The 19484-nt window shown below is 32.9% G+C and overlaps 4 protein-coding genes across 6 annotated transcripts in view; 2 read left to right on the forward strand and 2 right to left on the reverse strand.

Moving 5' to 3' along the window:
- The first annotated feature begins 889 nt into the window (after nucleotides 1-889).
- LOC116339186 (sphingomyelin synthase-related 1-like) lies at nucleotides 890-9349 on the forward strand. The gene is made up of 5 exons (XM_031764903.1): nucleotides 890-1843; nucleotides 7142-7487; nucleotides 7638-7795; nucleotides 7874-8040; nucleotides 8130-9349. The coding sequence occupies exons 1-5, from the start codon at nucleotides 1372-1374 to the stop codon at nucleotides 8547-8549; spliced, it is 1563 nt and encodes a 520-aa protein (XP_031620763.1). The 5' UTR covers nucleotides 890-1371; the 3' UTR covers nucleotides 8550-9349.
- Nucleotides 5150-6965, reverse strand: LOC116339187 (ovarian-specific serine/threonine-protein kinase Lok-like). The gene is made up of 4 exons (XM_031764904.1): nucleotides 6682-6965; nucleotides 6417-6589; nucleotides 6092-6338; nucleotides 5150-5961 (listed from the first exon to the last, which is right to left on the reverse strand). The coding sequence occupies exons 1-4, from the start codon at nucleotides 6884-6886 to the stop codon at nucleotides 5189-5191; spliced, it is 1398 nt and encodes a 465-aa protein (XP_031620764.1). The 5' UTR covers nucleotides 6887-6965; the 3' UTR covers nucleotides 5150-5188.
- Nucleotides 9350-9611: 262 nt separating the features above from the next.
- LOC116339183 (transcription factor Sp3) lies at nucleotides 9612-14960 on the reverse strand. Of its 2 annotated transcripts, none has more exons than XM_031764898.1 (9): nucleotides 13783-14960; nucleotides 13542-13691; nucleotides 13234-13383; nucleotides 12923-13149; nucleotides 12651-12856; nucleotides 12125-12540; nucleotides 11717-12004; nucleotides 11246-11610; nucleotides 9612-11173 (listed from the first exon to the last, which is right to left on the reverse strand). In XM_031764898.1, the coding sequence occupies exons 1-9, from the start codon at nucleotides 13924-13926 to the stop codon at nucleotides 11065-11067; spliced, it is 2055 nt and encodes a 684-aa protein (XP_031620758.1). In that variant the 5' UTR covers nucleotides 13927-14960; the 3' UTR covers nucleotides 9612-11064. The 2 variants fall into 2 exon arrangements, with proteins under 2 accessions (XP_031620758.1, XP_031620757.1); XM_031764897.1 differs by having other exon boundaries at nucleotides 13234-13395.
- A 909-nt stretch (nucleotides 14961-15869) lies between these two features.
- LOC116339168 (myosin light chain kinase 2, skeletal/cardiac muscle-like) overlaps nucleotides 15870-19484 on the forward strand; it is a 10325-nt gene continuing 6710 nt past the window's right edge. The window contains exons 1-2 of one of the 2 annotated variants that reach the window (XM_031764882.1): nucleotides 15870-16076; nucleotides 16173-16362. In XM_031764882.1, the coding sequence (XP_031620742.1) occupies nucleotides 16329-16362 (34 nt within the window). In that variant the 5' untranslated portion in view covers nucleotides 15870-16076; nucleotides 16173-16328. Of the gene's footprint in view, nucleotides 16363-19484 lie in introns of both variants that reach the window. The other variant, XM_031764881.1, reaches the window with a different exon arrangement.

The following is a 19484-nucleotide window of genomic DNA, read 5'->3' on the forward strand; positions in this document are numbered from 1 at the left end:
TGATAAAAATCAAAATAATTAAAAAATTAAAGACAACGACACCAACAATAACATCACAAAATACAACCAATCAACTACGGTTATTTGTGGTAAAATTAAAAATTTTTAATCGATACAAAACTCACTCTTTTGGATTATTATAAAAAAATGATTTAGTTTCGACTCTTCTGGGTGAATGAAACAGCTACATTTTGAATTTTATAACGTATGCCGGATATTTAAATTGTTTAAATATTTGAAATAATTTTTTTTATCATCAAGCAATTAACACCATTCGTTAGATGTTGTGTGATTAATTTCGCATTTCATGTAGCACATCGAATATGAACCGTTATTTTGAGATATGAAGCATGTGAAATCGTTAACTATCACAATTTTATTTTAAATGTCATTGCTATCGATTAGTCACAAATTCTAATTATGTATAAATTATGTGGTCCAAATCACTGATGAAAATAAGATGAACCAACTTACCTTTAATTTCAATCGAATAATGAAAAAAGCAAATACAAAATCAAAAGACAAGTTGAAGTCGGCGCGTTCTGATTGCTTTTGAAGTTTTTACATTTCAATTACCAACATATTGTGGTCGATACAATGTATCGCCTGTCCGTTTGTTTACGTTTCATTGCGTTAGTTGCGTTATTGTCATTTCGCTCGTTTGATTCGGTTTGTTACAATTATACATATACACATTCACGCATACTTACACGTGTTAGTTCGACATATAACGGTTAAAGAGCCCATGATGACGTGTGCAATGCCATGGTATGGGTGTATATCAATTGATAGAGTATGCGATGTGCTGCGGCTAGGCGACAGCATTAAGCTACCACTATTTGAATGTACGTACATGTGCCTGGCTATAATGCATATGTTTTTCACTTGACGTTTGATCAATGAGCAATGTAGCAATTAGTCTTGAATTTACACTATTGAGTAACGCACAACAAAATTGTTTTCTCATTTATTTTATATTTGAGTCGTTCTCGTTTTGCACATATACATATTTTCGATTCATTAGCCTTAAAATACCTTTCATAAATTTGTGAAAAGTGAAATCGAGTGTTATGAACAATTTGGCCAGTGTGCAAATTTGAATGACACATTCTCTGATGTGAAAACACACACACACACACCAATAACAAATCTCGTGGAAAATCCAATTCGAAAAATTAAAAAAAAAGAAACTAAATTTCGTATGCGTTTCAAATGAAATTAATATTCAGCATTGTTTATAAGCATCTTTGCTTTCTCTAAATGAAAAACAGAACGACAAATCTATTGATAAAAATTGAAGTGCATCGGAAAATCAAAACGTGAAACTGAAAAATAAACGAACAAAAAGAAACAAAACAAAATCAAATCAAAATGAGTAATGATGCGTTGAACGTGTTAAATTGGACCGAAGATAATGTTTCACAGTATTTAAAACGAGAGCAAATTACTGATACAAAATTTTTGCAATGCATTCACGATGAATGTATCGATGGCAAAAGTTTGTTAGCGTTGAGTGAACGTGATGTTCGCGATTTAAAATTGAAATACTCACATTTGCGATTGGGTGATCTCAAGCATTTTTGGATTGCTGTGCGCCAATTGCAAAAAGAGAATCATACGAATTTAGTGAATTTAGGTTTAGTTGAAACAACATTCGCTGGCTATGTCAGTCATCAACAGCAGCAAACCCATAATCATGGTCATCATCATCACCACCATCATTTTTCGTGCTGCTCGGATATCAGCGGTTTTCATGACATGGAACGAATATCACCACCACTTTCTGTGGACGGACGCGCCACCAGTATTAAACCAGAAATATTTAAAACTATGATTAGTTTAGGTGAGTCACATATATATGCTATGGTTTTTTCTTTTGTTTCATTTTACTAGTGAAAGTACCTTATCTCATTTCATCTTTTCCCCATGGTTGTCCAAATGTCGTGTAACGTTCATAAACAAATCGATTATCAAGCGATTTAAACCAAATCCATAAAACTAACACGTGTTTTAAGATTTGCCTAGTTGTTGGTTTAAGATTAATTACCGCCAACAAGTTTAATTTTAACTGCCAATCAAAGAGCCGAAGTAAATACGTTTTGTTGCCAATTTTTGTTATCAGTTCAAAGGTTCAATTGGCATTGACGACGTTTCATTGCTGGGTTTGTTATTCGTTTTGTTGATCAACACCTTTTTGCGTGTTCTCACTAACGTCGATGGTGATATACGCGAAAGGTTGACGATAATTATCGTTGGCAACAATGATTTTTTTTAAATACTCCAATACGGCCACAGTTGAATTGACAATACAATTTATGCCTCGATTTGTTTTTTTGTGCTTATTTTGCATCGAATAAAGAAAGAAAGCATAAAGCAAAACCAACGCTTTGTGACTTAAGTCATAATTATGAATGTGAATGTAAAAAAGAAAATCAAAAATGTATTTTGCAATAGTTCCGTTCCGTCATCGTTTGAATAGTCAATTTGTTTGATTTATTAGTATGAATGGCAATATGATATTCAAAATGGTCAGTAAATGAGAGACAGTGGGGTAAATAAAAAAGTGCGCATCGACAAATAGTCGCCCATAAAATTGTGAACGATGTTAATTTACAATGTTTACCATTTGCATACACACACACACACACACACACACACACACACACACAAAACCACTTGTTCAAATACGAACAAGTATATATATATATAAGTATAATGCTGCAATGGCATAAAATATTCAACGCAAAAAAGGTATAACGATAACGTAATTCATTTCTTGCTCTCTTTCAGCTCGAAAAAAAATATATTTTTTCTGTTTACGCACTTCATTTTCAATTCACGATACGCTATCGCAAAATCAAACTCATGGATGGCAAATATGTCACATGAATAATTACACCGTGGTAACGTAGTGCTTTTCATGCATTGAACATTCACCGATACACACACATGTTTCTTCCACCTCTATTATCTCTATCGATCGTTAAACGTGCAAACACGAGCCAAATGTAAGTACAAGCGGAAAACGTATAAATAAATTGCGATAATCGGGAACATAACAAAAATGAGCAAACACTTGAGATTTCATGCGCCATATACACGATTCAATACAGATCCTTCGATTGAAATTACACAATAATATCATAAAAGTCATCAACTCTCGTCTAAATTATACATTTTATATTATCGAAATCCATTTTGTATTTGTTGGATTGCGTGATTCACTTAAAATAGCGGGAAATACAATTGCAAAGAGATATGGAGAAAGAGATACTCAGAAAATAATGACAAACATGAGAGCACAAAGCGCAGCATTTTAAAAAGATCTGTTGCGCTCTGTGGAATCGTTTGAAATATGAACAATGAAACAGCTGATTCACCAATACTGATGTTTGTTGACATATGTCTCAAAATACACAATATTCTAAGATCTCAAATGCAGTTAATGATGACAGTTTGTGTGCATGAATAATAAATTTATAAATCTAGCAATTTTTAAATGATATCTCAATGGAAACCAGTTTCGGATACTTGAACATTTTTATTAAGAAAATATATTTGTCGGTTAATGTCAATGACTCGAGTTATGTTATAAACCAGTCATTTAGAGGAATACATTGTGTGCATGCCAAATAATCTCCGAAACCGATATTTATTAATTGTTTTATGCATTTTTTGGTTGAATTAGCTCCAAATAACATGTGTATCATAAGTTTTGTCACAAATTCATACGTACGCTATTCAAACACCAAAGAAGCATTTTGATAATTTCTCTCAGTGGTATTTAGCTTTATTCATGAGCAATCCGAAAACACATTTACAGTACACTAAATGGACCATTGTCTTCAATTTTTCGAAGTGTGTATCGAACCATCAAAATTATGTTCTGGACAACCGATTTGTCGATTTCCATCAACTTTCTCTCAAACATGCCCACTAATTGTTGCTCGTTTCAAGTGTTTTGAACCTTCGCATATAACATACATCCAAAATCAGACGAGAAATAATAAATTTGGTTTCTTTTTGTGAAGTTAAAAAGATGGCCATTTTTTCATGGAAATGCTATTTTTTAAAAAGTGAATCATTATTGTGGTTTTTTCTTCTTGCAAAGCACAATTTTGTCTTTAATCAGATAGTTCTCAATGAATGCCATCGATTTCAACAAAGTTAGATTTGTTGACGTCTCTAGCCTTATATAGTAGTGCCCTAACATAATCAATACAAAAGAAACCACTTGCATTTGATTCATGGTTCGATATAGCGATGAATGTTTCACTATGCAAAATGATGAATTTTTCAGTGCAACATGCTATAGGGTGAAGTAAACACCCAATTTTTGACACTCTTTGGAATTTTTTCGTTACTTATTTTGCTGATTTCTAATGATCGTGTCTAAATCTATTGTTTTGATTCAAATTTGGATGTGCTGTAACCATTAGAATCACCAAAAATGAATGTTTGCTTGACCAACCCGGTTTTCGGTACTTGATGACAATTTCGAACAAAGCACGACGATAATGACAGCTCGGCAACGCTCTATTAGAGATTAGTACCGCTGGCAACCGCAGAACTATATAGAATCATATGGAGTCATTTGGTGGCGCTGGCAAGCAATTTTGCCTTATCGTCATGCTTTGATTTCGAAAGCATTCAGATTGGGAATACGACCGGACTTTTTGGTTTTTCAAAAATCTTTGTCTTCATATTGAATCCATGAAACACGATACATGGTTCGAAGACAGATTGGAACATCTTTGGACACATGCTGAATTTGTTTTGAACTTAGCTGTCCAAAATCATTTGAGACACTTTTTCGTAAATACAATTTGTACGTCATCGCGAATGGAAATTTTTGTGCAAATTGTGTTTGACAGTAGAGTAGGAGGCCGATTAAGTCTCCTATGTGCATTGGTTGTCATTTTTGATTTTGTTTATGTAGCGCAATAAACGCCTGCAAGTTGTGACAAAACTTATGATACACGTGTTAAGTTATTGGGACATTGTTTATTGTCATTATCATTGAATTTTGTGATTAGGAGTAATAGGAAAGAAAAAAAGGAAAGAAGTGCAAGTAAACATTTAAATGTGATTGCTATCAACTCAAATGACTTGGACTTTTTTGTTTTGTTTAAAAAAGAAATACATTATGTATTCGGAAAACACACTTTATTTAAATAAATAGATACAATCAATTCTTTTCGTTCATAGTTTTATGAGCTTTTATAACCATTTCATCTTCTTTAGAAAACCAGCTTCTGCTGGTTAAGAGTTCTTTCGCTGATGGACGTTCTTTTGGATCACATTTTAGTGTTTCGCGAACGATGTTTTTAGCCTCATACGAAATATCATCCCATTTTTCGTTGAAATTTAATTCATCTTTTAAATGTGGTGGAAATTGTCCGGAAAGACAAAGATATAATATTACACCAAGACTCCAAATATCCACTTTATTTGTGTAATTCGCTCTTCTCACTTCGGGTGCTTGGTAACGGAGTGTACCACATTGCGTTGATAAAATTCCATTTGAACTGGTCACACGTTTGCTTAGACCAAAATCTGATACTTTGACCGATGTATAGTCGTCTATCGTTGCCAAAAGAATATTTTCCGGTTTTATATCACGGTGTGTTACATGTTGTTCATGCATATATTCAACACCACAAAGGATTTGATACAAAATGAATTTTGTCAGAGGTTCAGAAAGGTACGTTTTACTTTTGATACGATTATATAGATCACCGCCTTCCATATACTCAATAAAAATGACGACCGATTCTACATAGGTTTTAACGGTGTGCAATGGTAAAATGCATGGATGTTTTAGTTGCCCTAAAATATAAACCTCTTTCAGAAGATCAGTGATTTTGTTCTCATTTCCATTGTTTGTGGTATATTTCAATGCAAATGGCTGACACGTTATACGATTTTGTACAAAATACACCTTTCCATATGCACCACTACCTAGGAGAGAATCACAAAAGAAAAGAATAGAAATAATTTAAAATAATCGACAAATAATCGAAAAAGAATCAATAACAATTATTAAACAATAGAAATGCAATTTTTAAGTGAATTGCCAATGCACCATTACCCAATTCACGGCCAATGTGATAATCTTTGAATATATCATTTTGTATAGTTTCCGGAAAAACTTGTGCAATCGATTGCAATAAAAGAAACTCAAAGCATATTGTTGGATGCTTTTGAATAAAAATAGAATCCTTGTGGCCAAGTATTCGTCGCTTGATCTTCTCATCGATTCGCTGGAAATTTTCACATTTCTGGAGTTCAATGTTGTTTTTTTCTTGGTTAACAAACGTCCCGTTCGTTGACAAATCCTGAAAATGTTTTAAAAGTAAATGAACAACTCAGGAAGGTAAAAGCAAATTTTAAATGTAGAATAATTTGGAAATTACCTCAATGATAACTGGACAATATTGATCGTTCACATCTTCTTTTGTGATTGAAAAATGGATGCTTGATATTTCCTTTAACCTGTCATTTGGTATGTTGTCTCTAGTGTCATTTATGAGACCGCAAACGTTTAGGTCACCTTTTCGACCAATCGTTGTCCTTTCTTTCACCAAATCTGGATAAATTTAAAGGTAGTAAAAATTCTATTAGAAATGCACGCACATCTATGTGTTGGAATGAGCGAGAAAATAAATTAGAAAAACTTACCACATGTACCGACTAGTTTCAATTCCTTGGGAACCCAAACAGCCATGCCTAATCTTTTTCGTTCAACTTTATATACTTTGAGTTTTCCCCATGGCTCTGGTTCGGGTTGATGTTCTGCGGTGTCTTGACTTTCATAAGAATTTTTATATGTGCCACTTTGTGTTGTCATTTGACTCAAATCGATCATTTCCTCGTCGTCTGACATTTTTGTTTGTGTTTTTACAATAAATTAATAAAAATTTGCTTCGACGAAATGAAAAGACTTCAATTCAAACAAATTGAGTTTGACATTTGTACAGATGTGTTCCGCTTGACATTTGATACGATTTTTCAAAATGTCTGCCACATAGCGAATTTTTTAAAGCGGGATGTTAAAACGTTGCGAATTGATGAACTGAATTGAAAAAGAGATCATTTTTTTAAATATTTATTTTATTCTTTGTTTAAATCTCTTTTATAGGTTATGCATTTTTGGTAACATGGATAACAGCATTTGTGATGGTCGTCGTACATGAACGTGTACCTGATATGAAACGCTATCCACCATTGCCGGATATTTTTTTGGATAATGTACCGCATATCCCATGGGCCTTTCACATGTGTGAAATCACCGGAACGTTATTGTTTTTGATATGGACATGTGTTTTGATCGTACATAAACATCGATTCGTTTTATTACGTCGCTTTTTTGCATTATCTGGCACAGTATTCCTATTGCGATGCGTTACAATGTTAATAACATCTCTAAGTGTGCCAGGAACGCATTTGCAATGCCGACCGGATGATTACATCGTCGACGATTCAAAGTATGTGCCGAGCTAATGTGTTCAATTAAATGTATTTTGAATAGAATAATCATTTGTTTCTTATACATGTGACCTTCAATATTTTGAGATTATAAATGTTTTAATTTTATAACATTTATTTTATTTTTTTATTTTTGAAAAAAAAAACAGTTTACCAATCGGCGAATCAGTACTATTGCGCGTATCACGAGCATACACAATTTGGAGTGGACTGGGCATGTCAATACAAGGTGTTCGCACATGTGGTGATTACATGTTTAGTGGCCACACCGTAGCATTAACAATATTAAACTTTTTCATCACCGAATGTAAGCAAAGTGTCTAATTATCGCATGGAAACAGCAACGTGTTAATGATTTCACTTTTTGTTCTCCTTTCTATCATAGATACACCGCGTCATTTGTACTTTTTGCATACGATGACTTGGCTTCTGAACATGTTTGGTATATTCTTCATTTTGGCCGCACACGAACACTATTCTATTGATGTATTTGTCGCATTTTATATTACATCAAGACTGTTCTTATATTACCATACGCTTGCCAATAATCAGGTGAGTTAGCTTCTAAATGAATGCTATACACTATAAGTACCTGAAAATTTAAACGGATTTTCAATATATTTCTTCACGTCAAATCGCAGGCATTAACATCGCATGACTCAACGCGCACACGAATATGGTTTCCAATGTTCAGTTATTTTGAAAACTCCGTTGATGGAATCATTCCAAATGAATACAGTTCATTGGAGGACATTTGTTCGGATCTCTATGGCTGCATAACAAGTACACGTGATAGTTGCATGTTGACAGCACGACGTTTTTGGTTGGCCAATCAACAGCTTGTACCGCAAGAAATCTCAAAAAAGATTTTTACATTCAGTTTTAGCAGAGATGGTTTGACCGAACCGATGATTGCGAAATCGGGAGCAACAACAAAAACAACCACATCAACACCAGCACAAAATCAAGATAACGGTGGCCATTTATTAAATGATATTAAATCAAATGATTCAACTTCCTATAATTTCAACAATTCGCAATCGACCAAAAAACAAATTTAATTCATCAACATTATTTTGTTCAAGTAAATAATTATACTGTTTTCTATTGTTATTAAAAAAAAACTTCATAAACGTTTTTCCATTTACAAAAAATTGTTAAGTTGTGTTTTCACATTTCTTTACTACTCTATCAGGTGGGGAAAAAAGAAGAAAACAAATATTTATCACGAACGAATCACAACATGCTTACATAAATTTATGTGATCGTTATTTAGAATTGATTCAATCAAATCGTTTAGCAGCTTCTTGTTATTCATTCATGGCTATATTTGCAAATAATACGAAAATTATTTTACTGAGTCGGGTGTTTTTTGTTAAATATTAAAAGAAAATTAAATAGAAAAAAATTAAACTAAATTGTTGCCACACTCGCCAGGGTCATTGACATTGTTATTAATTAATTGTTTTTTTTTTTTAATTTCATGAAATGCTATCAAAAATGCCAAAAATTAAATTCATTTAATATAATCATATTTTTATAAGCCATTCAAAATATTCTACCGTACTCCACCGTTGGCTCTCAAAATGTGTCTTTAATGCTCTTCACTTGAATAAAATAAGAAAGCACTAATTTTTATGAGACCTGATGATCACATGAGTTAAGGTATTCAAAATGTGACGAAAAAAAGAATATATCAGATATGTCAATGAGACATGTAATTGTTTTCATCTTATTGAGGTATTTACTTACCATTTTATGTCTTTTATCATTAATATTTCTAGATTGGTTTCTGTATATAAGAAAAAGTAGAAATAATACAGTATAAATCAAATAATTTTTATACTTTTTATTTATTTAATTCATCGGTAGAAATAAAAGCAATGGTTCAAAAAAGAAATTTTTTCCATCATCAGTGTAATCCAGAGTCTTCAATTTGTTGAAAAATAATTAAAACAAAAAAAGGAAACACAATGACAGTAGAAAAAATGTTTTAACGAATTTTAGCAACAAAACAAACAAACTCAAAAAATCAAATCAAATTTTCTGGAATTCCATTACATGAATTTAATGAGTTTTGTTGAACAAAAATACAATACACACAGAAAATAAAACATAAAAAATACAATATTTTCTTTTTTTTTAAATATACAGATCGGGTGTACAACTAACAAAGTCAATAAATTAAAATCAAAATGTGAATTCTTGAATTACACTGGTTGATTACATTCAATGAATTCATCTTTTTTGGGGAAAGTATTACAATCGAGAAATGAAAAAAAAGCTTTTAAATGTACATGTGGAATATAGGACATTTCTACGGCACTATCCAAAGGAATGGTAAGTTTCCTTAAATTGCAACGATAATACTATATCGTATTGGTGCCAATTCTCTTTAAAATCAAATACGGCCACAGTTGTGTTTATTTTTGAATTTGCTTTCACACATTAAGTATCGATACTTGTTACAGAACAGAAAATTTATAATTATAATTGCATGGACTATTAAATCGGATTTTACATGCACAGTTAGAATGTAATGGCGTAAAAATCTGGCTTTATTTTTTTATAAGGTTAAAATTGTCTCTGACTTATTCATTTAAACTTTTATTTTTTTGCATTTTTGTGTCCTTATTTTCATGCTGATTTTTCACAAATAGATTGTTTTTTTTTTGTTGTCGATTTCAAATTTTGGGAAAAGGGGGTGAAATTGTTTTCTTTCTTATATTCAAAACGTGAATGTGTAAGTTTTTCGTTTGATTTATACTTAAAGTTTATACATGCTTTTCTCTTCTACTTCCTTCTAAGCAATCTTCACAATGAATAGGAATCAAAGAAAAAATCTCAAAAACGCTTAATTTTAAGTTTTCTCTCTCTCTCTCTCTCTCTCTCTCTCTTTCTTTAAATGTAAATTTTTCTAACCTTCTTATATATAGATGATAATTTAATTTCTGTTCTTGTCGTTCTTTTTGTGCCTTTGCTGCTTTTGATAATGCATATTGTGAATTTGAAATATGTATTTAATAAAATGTTTCGTGCCAATTTGAATTTCGTTGGATGTGTGTATCCTATTTCTGGTATAAATTAATAAAAAGTATGATACCACTCAAATGATACAATTATGGTGATGAATACACGGATATGAGATTTTAAATTTCTGAAGAATATATATTTCGACCGAGATTTTTTTTCTCTCGTTCTCTCTCTCTCCCTCTCTCTTTGTCTAGGTGCTGTTTGTGTGCTCTTCTTCTTTATTGAGATGAACTGAATTGTATCGAATTATGGGTAAAAATCGTTGCCTCCAAAAAGGGCATGATTCTTAAGCCATTTGTCTATTGAATTCGTGAATTGTGTTTTGTTTAAGTGTGTGTGTGTGCAAATCATTAGCAAGCATTAGATCAAAGTTGATATAAAAAAGAGTTTTTAATACAATATTACGCAATTTGAGTCTTGAAGATCCATGCACATTTCATGTAATGTAGAGTTAAAAATGTTTTCAAAATGAGCAACGGTTCAACCGTTGGAAAGAGTGTATGTGCTTTTGTTTTTCTCTTGGCAATTATAATTACGAAAATCTTAGTTTACTTCGGTAACCGTGTACACTAATGTCGGTTGTTGGACCGCTTCTTGTACATGTTGCTGTTGTTGCTGTACTTGTTGGGCCTGTTGTTTTTGCTCGTGAGACCTTTGAAAAAGAAATCATAGACAAACAGTCAGCAAAAAATGATTTAAACAAAAAATACACTGTATAACTTACTTTTTGTGTTTGTTCAAATTGTCCTTTCGTGAAAATAATTTATGGCAAATATCACAATCGAACTGCTTTTTGCCGGTGTGTGATACACAATGTCGCATCAAATGCTCCTTTCGGCTGAATGCCTTATTACAATTTGGCTCTTCGCATTTGAATGGTCGCAAGCCCAAATGCAATTTCACATGCTGTGCCAAATGCTCTTTCCGTTTGAACACTTTCTCACACACATCACATGTTGGAACATCCGTTTTGGCTGTTGTACCACTACCTGATGTTGTATTCGTATTTTGTGTGGTTGTGACAGTCGTTGTATTCGAATCGAATGTTTCACTTTTAATGATGGTCACTTTATTCTTTGCTGTCACCACCTGAAAATGACCAGAAAAAATGTAAATTACAAAAGGAATTTTGTTAATAGAAGAATTTGATAGAACAACATATTTTCGTTCACTAAATAAGAGATGCGATTACTACCGTCGCTTTTGTCATTGGTTTTCGAACGACTGCTGTCTTCGGTTGTGCATTGGAGTTTGTATTGGTTATTGATGTCGTTGTATTTGATAATGTTGGCAGCTTGAACACTTGTGGCTTTGTCGCAACGACATTCGTTTTTGTTTCAGTTTTATCGGGCGATTGCTCGACTTTAATCCTTTGGAACGTAATTGCCGATGTTTCTGGTAATGGTAATGTGATATTTGGTGCAGCTACATTTTGCAATGTTGTAAATTGAACTTTGCCATCTTGCACTGCATTCAATTGTTCCTGTGTATGTACGAGAATATTATTATTATTATTATTATTTTGCGAAACTAACACACTCAAAATTTGTACGAAAAATTTAATATAGCATAGTGTTAGACAAAAATAAAAGTGTTTACAAACCTGTGTTATAGTGATATTTTGACCACCAGCGAAAATAGTACGAGTTTCCGGAACGATGGTCGCGTGTTGAATGTGCTCGTTCGAATGTTGTTGAGTTTGAACATATTGCGGTTGTGCCAATGAAATTGATGTCGGCAGATTGCCGGCTGATGTGAGTTGCACCACTTGTTGTCCATCGACCGTTGTTATTTGCTGTGGATCGACTTTCATTTGTAAATAGGTGCCGGGTAAAACAAGGTTTTTTGTGTCAATTTGTGCCATTATCTGTTGATCATTATTGCTGCCGTCTTTCAATGTAATTGGTAAAAAGCATTTATTGCCTGATGATAAAAATTTCAGATCTTGTAATGTAATCGCTTGCGATTTACTAGCTGTGTTGGCTACGGTAATTGTATTAGCCGCTGATATACCAGTTACTATATATATGTAGTGAATATAAAAAAAGTTCATCAATAATTTTATGTCAATTTTTTTTTCTATTTTCACCAAATTGGTAGATTAATATTAAAAGTTTAAAAGTACGTACCTGTGTTTGTTTGAATGGTTTTTGGTTGTTGATGCTGTTGTTGTTGTACCGGCGAACTGGCCAACACCAAATTTATCTTCGGCTTTTTATTCGGTGAGGTCTCTAGAATTTTAACGGTCGGTTCTTTGCGCTTTAAAACTTGTGTCACTTTAGCATTTGATGGTTTGAGTTTTAAAAACTCATTTACTTGCGAGTACGTGCTGTTGCTAAAAATAAATTTAAAAAAAATACATTATGATTTTGTATAAATAATTTAGAAATAAATATTTTACCTGATCGTTTGTTGAGTTGGTGTTGATTGTGCTTGCTGTATGAATTGTTGGTCTTGAATTGTAATTGCACCCGTTGGTTCGATTTTATAATGGATTTGATTTGGTTTCAGTGTCTTTCCATCCAGTGTAATTGTGTATTGTTGAACTGGTTGTTGTTGTTGCTGCTGCTGTTGTTGCACCGGTTGAATGTTGTTGATGATTTGCGGTTCATTTGACTCATCGACATTCTATTTTTTTTTTTTTTTTGGAAAAAGTACACAAATTGAATTTTTGAACAAAAACCATTTTGTCACATATTGAAAGAAACAAACCTGAATGCCAACCGCTTGAATAATACTACTTAAGAAATCGGTAGAGTTTTTTGAATTTTGTACTGGAGTTTTTGTGAGCGTTGTATGGCCAATGGTGATGGGGGTATTTGAGATGGTTTTCAGTAATGGTGGTGATTTTGGTGACACATCCTTGATATAAACCTAAGGTAAATTAATATTTTCGTTTCTTGGCAAGCGCAATAGCAATAATTTACAAATGATTTTAAAACCAACAAAGAAAACCAAAAAAAGCCAACAAAAAAATCCTAAACAACAAAACCAAATAAAAATGTATCACAAATACAAACCTTTCCACCGTTCCGCAATTTGCTTGAGGTCAAACAGCTTTCGAGCATTGATTGGGCATTAATGCATGTCTGTCGGAATTTGACGATCGTTTCTACTTGAATTAGACACGACGAGCACACAATTTTCGGCAATTTATCCGTTTCACTGACCTGATTGATGAATGAAACAAAACAGGGAAACATAAGACACGCATTTCGTGGATAAATTACAACATAGTTTGTCTACAATGCAAATACTTACAACAATCGGCAGACAACCCGCTATTTTTTCATATAAATTTTTCTTTCTCCCTTCTTCGGAGAAGATGTGAACTTTTTTTGTGCCATTACTTGCCGTGCATAAACGACATAGTTCATAATAATCTACACATTTATAGCCAGACATTTTTTTCGACTCTTTTGTTTGATAATTATTTCGTGGTATTTTTGGAGAATTTACTTCTTCACAATCAAGACAATTCTCGCATTTAAAAAGTGTCTATATAAAGCATTTCAATCAAAAGAATCATTACAGTTCGTTTGATTTACTCGGTTCTTTTAGTTGTTGTTATTGTGTGTGTGTGTTTTTTTTTCTCGTTCGTTTAAGTTTGTGATGATGGTGATGATGCCATGGTCAATAAATAAAATTAAGTCATATTACGCACAATAAACGGTATAACGGCAAGGTGGCAAAAGAAAACAATTTTAAATAATAGAGATGCAAAACAAAAAAAGGCTTGAACGATAGTGCATATATGTATATATTTATATTTTTTGAGGTTATGTGTACGCGTTACACTAAATAACAGAAAGATTATATATACCCCTCCGTATGTACCAACGGAGTTTTGCCTCATAGATTTTTTTTGACTGATGTTGATGCTTGCGAATGGTCCTTCGCGGTAGTTACTTGTCCAATCAAATTTGTTATTGTACACAGTAAACAACACTTTTCATTTCTCCTTAGTATGTAAAACTAATTTAAATTTTCGCAATGTTGTTATTTTTTTTCTTCTTAAGCGTGTGTTTTATATGCAAAACCATATTCATATTCGATTAAATTTTAAATCACCGACTAGTCTTTTTTTCACAATTTTTTGCTTTTTAGATATTTTAAGCAGAAATTTACATTTACAATTAGATTTAATTCTTTTTTGCGCAATAAAAATACTAAACTCTTTAAAAGTGTACACACAATGTTTATGGCCGATATACAATTGCAATTCAAACACAATGTTTTCCTGCATACAGCATTTTCATCTTACACAAAAAATTCAGTTCACAACAAACAAAATGCAATGTATTTATTTTCTAGTCTACTTCATTATTATTTTGATGCGCGTTGCAAAATTTCCCGATTAGTTTTTATTTAGAAGATATACACATAAACAAAATTATGCAATTTACGCTCGTTTTTTTTTTTTGTGGTGCGACGCTTCGATTCATCTAAACAATATCATTTGACAGTCGTTTTTAAGGTATCGAGATTTCGAGATGTTCGATACATTGGCTTGGCGCTCATGTTTGTGTGTTCAATGATGCACACATACATGCATACATGACCAGAACGTATGCGCAGTAGGATGTGTGCTTTGCTTCGTGTTTTTCTGTTTTCGAGTGTGCGTTCCGATGATCTATCTGTATGCACAACACATATACTAAACTATTTTGTAGTTGACGACCATAGCGTTGAAACTAGAACGATGTTGCTTCTCCTTATTTCTCTTCTGTATAATTTGTTTTGTCATTTGTTGCCGATTAATGTGAAAATGGATACATAATAAATAAAATTGCAGTAAACAGATCGAACGAATATTTTCGGTGATAGTAGAATGGTTAGCATCGTCGTTCGCTACTGTGGAACGCAACCATCCGTTTACATTCATTTTTCCCGGGTTGTTTTTATTCTTCACTTTATTACATTTTAAATGAAAAATTCATATTTCACTAAAGACATTTTTTAAGTTTTTTATTGCGATCATAAAATCAACTCTCAATTTTCAATGCGAACCGAGAATTTGTTTGATATTCACAAACAGACTCGTTTCATTCATTTCCCCTCTTTGCTGATGGATACATATGAGCTCTGTATAAAACACGTGAATTAGTGTTGGATCATTTGTTGTAAACTGAATCTGTTGTAGAATTCATTGAGATCTTAACTTTGGTGTGTGAAAGAGAGAGAGAGAGAGAGAGAGAGAAAACATCAAAAATTTACTGTAATTCATTGGCAAAAATCACGACTTACAGTTACTAGACATCGACGATAATGCTGCCGTCGCCGATTCAAGAACACATACGAAAATATACAGACGAATTGTACTTCAACAAATGAAGATGAAAAATAACGGAGTACATATATATATATATATATATCGAACGAGCGGAAAACTGTTGCTTATCTTCAAAAACAGCCAAGAGAGCAACAACATTTTTTCAGAGAATTTTTTTTATACATGCCAAAATTAATAAACGCGAATTCCGAGGAAAATTCGTATTTTTGAAATGGGCCTTTGCTAATTGTTAGTCGGAACGATTTTCGAATAGTCGAATCCGGTACGTAGACTCGTGTAGTTGAGTGACGGTATATCAATATCTAAATTTTGAATTGATTTGTTTTTCTTTTGTATCGATTTAATTTTATTCGTCTAGAAATTTTCAATATTTATTCGAATCAATGTTTGCTCATTTTCATGAGTTTTCCAAATAAACTAAAAATTCAAAGAAAAACCACTATTTCTTGTCGGTTAAGTTGAAGTGAGTGAGAGGAGTAAACAAAATAAACGACGTGTGAAAATCCGAATAACTATGATCGTTGTTGATGAAAATGATCCAGTTGGTGGTGCGTATAATGATGTGTTTGTTATTATTATTATTATTTGTTTCAAATAACATCTGAGATTACCACATTTAAACATATAATTCGTTCATATCGAGAAATACTAATTTTAGATTTTGATTTCAAATTCGCATCGATATAGCAGTGTACATATTTTCCTTATTTAAATGAAAAACAAATAAAGAAGAGAGAAGAAAATTCGCTTCTCCGTTTCAACGATGAATAACACATTCACGTAAAGAACACAAATTTAATGGTGCTTGTAATTTATGAATGTAACCGTAAAAATGCCAGCTAATTAGTTTGAATTTTAAATTATTCGGTTTTTGACATGATGCTGATCTCTTTTTCGCATTTAAATGTTTGTGATCGCTTCATGTGCGCGCAAACCGATTTCAATTCTCCACCAAAAAAAAACCGCTGCTCTGGCCAAGAGTCTGTGAGAAAATGCGCGCATTGATTTTGTTTTGTGTGTGTTTCGCATTTGATGAAAAATACGATGATTCCTCGTTTTCGTCATAATTTACGTACAAAAATTTATTTATAATATGTTGAATTGGTGAGTTGAGTGATGTTCAAGATTGAGTTTTCCATTCAAGAATTGTTCATGTGTGTGTGTACGATTATACTTGTGTCCAAGTATCAAACAAATACTATAAAACACATCAATTGTGGAGAAATTTTTGAATGAAAACACACCAAATCACTGTAACCCTTGAGCAAACATAAAAAAAAACTCAACAATTGAAATATCATTTTCGTTTTAAAAGAAAACAAAAACAACCAACAATAAAAAGACAAAGTACAAAAATAAAACGATTTCAAAGACTTAATTTTAGAATTTTATTTACAAGCGCCCGTTGTCGTGTCATAAACATATGTCTTGGACTCGCAATAATCGTCATGAAATTGATTGTTCTTTTTCACAATTTTCTGAGCACTGATTTGTTACTTTTTTTCCTCCGTGTCGCATCGTGTAATGTTATGTCGTTTCTGAATATCCTCAATAAAAATAAATTCACGCGCGTGTAAATGCGACTTCGTCTAATGCCTTCATTTCTGGTGCTTGATAAATGAATGCGAGTTTTTCTCTCTCGCTTCATATAAATTCTTTTATTCTTGGCAATGATTTTCGCTTGAATAACCAACACCGAAATGAAAGATCTATATTCATTTCCGTATACAAAATATCTGGCTGATTGTGTGTTATCAGTTAATTCTAGTATATCTTGCCAATTTCTTCGTTCTGTGCATATTTTTTTTTTCATTTGGTTTGTTTACGAATTTAATTATTGCATCAATGCTGACGACATTTGATTGGCTACAGTGTTGACACTGCGTGATTGCATTACGATAAATTGGAGTCAATCACAGCGGACGGCAGTACGCGCGAGTGACGAAACCACATTAGTGTGTGTTGAAAAGTCTAACTCGCTATATATACACGTAATATACGAAATCCAGACCTAGAAGGCCGTTGACCCCGGTTGATGTATGGTTGGAAAGCCCTTGGGCTATAGATGAAGAAAAAATATAAAAGTTTGAAAATCGGTCCACCTGTCTTCAAAATATGGTCCTTTCAAGAAAAGGGTCAAAAATCAGTTTCATGACTATAGATGGCACTAAATGAGGTCATTGACCTCTGAAACATCGATATTCTTATTCTAGAGCTCAATACCTTTCCAACGATACCTCGAACGTCGAAATCGATTAATCCGTTCGAAAAATTTATTATTTTAAAAATTTCATATGAATTTCTATGAAAAATCAAAATGTCTGTCTGTCCGCGATTTTGCGTACTCGATTCTGATCTTTTTGAAACTTTCTGTGATTAAAGTACATAAAAAACTAAGACTTTTTTGTTCCGGCACTTTTCGATATGGCCGCCATGTTGGCCGTGGCCAGACTCCAAAAGTCACTTTTTGACTTTTGTCCCCACGGTCACCAAGGCACATACACTTGACACACCCCGGACATATGCATATCATTGGAAAGGTCTTGAAGTGAGCGGTCAAAAAATTTCAATGTGGGGTGGCCAAAATGGCCAAAAACCAAAAATTTACCGTTCGGCCGGACACATAATAGCTATTACCTCGAAAACTAGCCTAACTTGGTGTATTGAAAATTTCACCGATTTTAAGTCTAAATCTAAGCTATAAAACGCCGCATAGCTTATATCCCAGAAAATTCTTGTCTTCACGATATGGCCTTTGATAGTGGAATATGGCAAAAAATGGCCAAAAATGAGAATTTTAATATTTGAAATATTTTATGGGCAAAAATGTACTCCAATGACTCTGTAAATATGCTCTGTGACTAGCCAAATAAAATGTAACAAAATATCGACCGTTTTTGATGGCTATTCCACCAAAAATCGGCCAAATGTACCAAAATTCGAATTTTCACAAAAATGTCTAGATGTATGAAATATGAAATTTACAACAAATAACTACATGTTTGATAGTCTCCTCGCATAAGATCGATAAAATACCAAATCTTATGTCCCATCCTACCAGGCCAGAAGGTGGACTATCGTCGGGAGAGGTGCATGCAGTTAGTCACAAAGGAAATTAAAAGAAATCTAGAAAAATGTTAGCATATAATACATATATATAGCAAACTATGCAAAAGTTCATGCAAAAATGGCCATTATTTCATACGGTCGCTGTGGGACCTAGACTTGACATAGCCAGGACATATGCATATTCGTTGGAAAGGTCTTAAAATAAGCTCTCGAGTGGTGCCAATTGCGACTTAAAAATTTCATGTGGTATTAAAAATGTTGGCCAAATTGGCAAAAAACCACAAATTGACCGTTGACCGCACACATAACGGGCATTTTTCGAAAAAGACTGCATATGTTCTCTTGAAAATTTCATCAATTTAAGGCTCAAGTCAAAGATAAAAAAGTATGCATACCACACACCACAGAAAAAACCACTTTTCCCCATTATGAACCACAATTTATATGATGTTGATCCAAAAATAACTAAAAATCCATATTTTCATTGTATTTGAATTCAAATTCATGTTTCTTGAATCTTTAACATTGAAAATAGCGCTTACAAAACTATTGATATCAAATAAAAAACCTCTATCGAGGTGAAGAATGAGTGACGAAACCA

Source organism: Contarinia nasturtii, unplaced genomic scaffold (assembly GCF_009176525.2).
Source record: "Contarinia nasturtii isolate CC-2019 unplaced genomic scaffold, AAFC_CNas_1.1 Cnas_scaffold_493, whole genome shotgun sequence".
Classification (NCBI taxonomy): Eukaryota; Metazoa; Arthropoda; class Insecta; order Diptera; family Cecidomyiidae; genus Contarinia; species Contarinia nasturtii.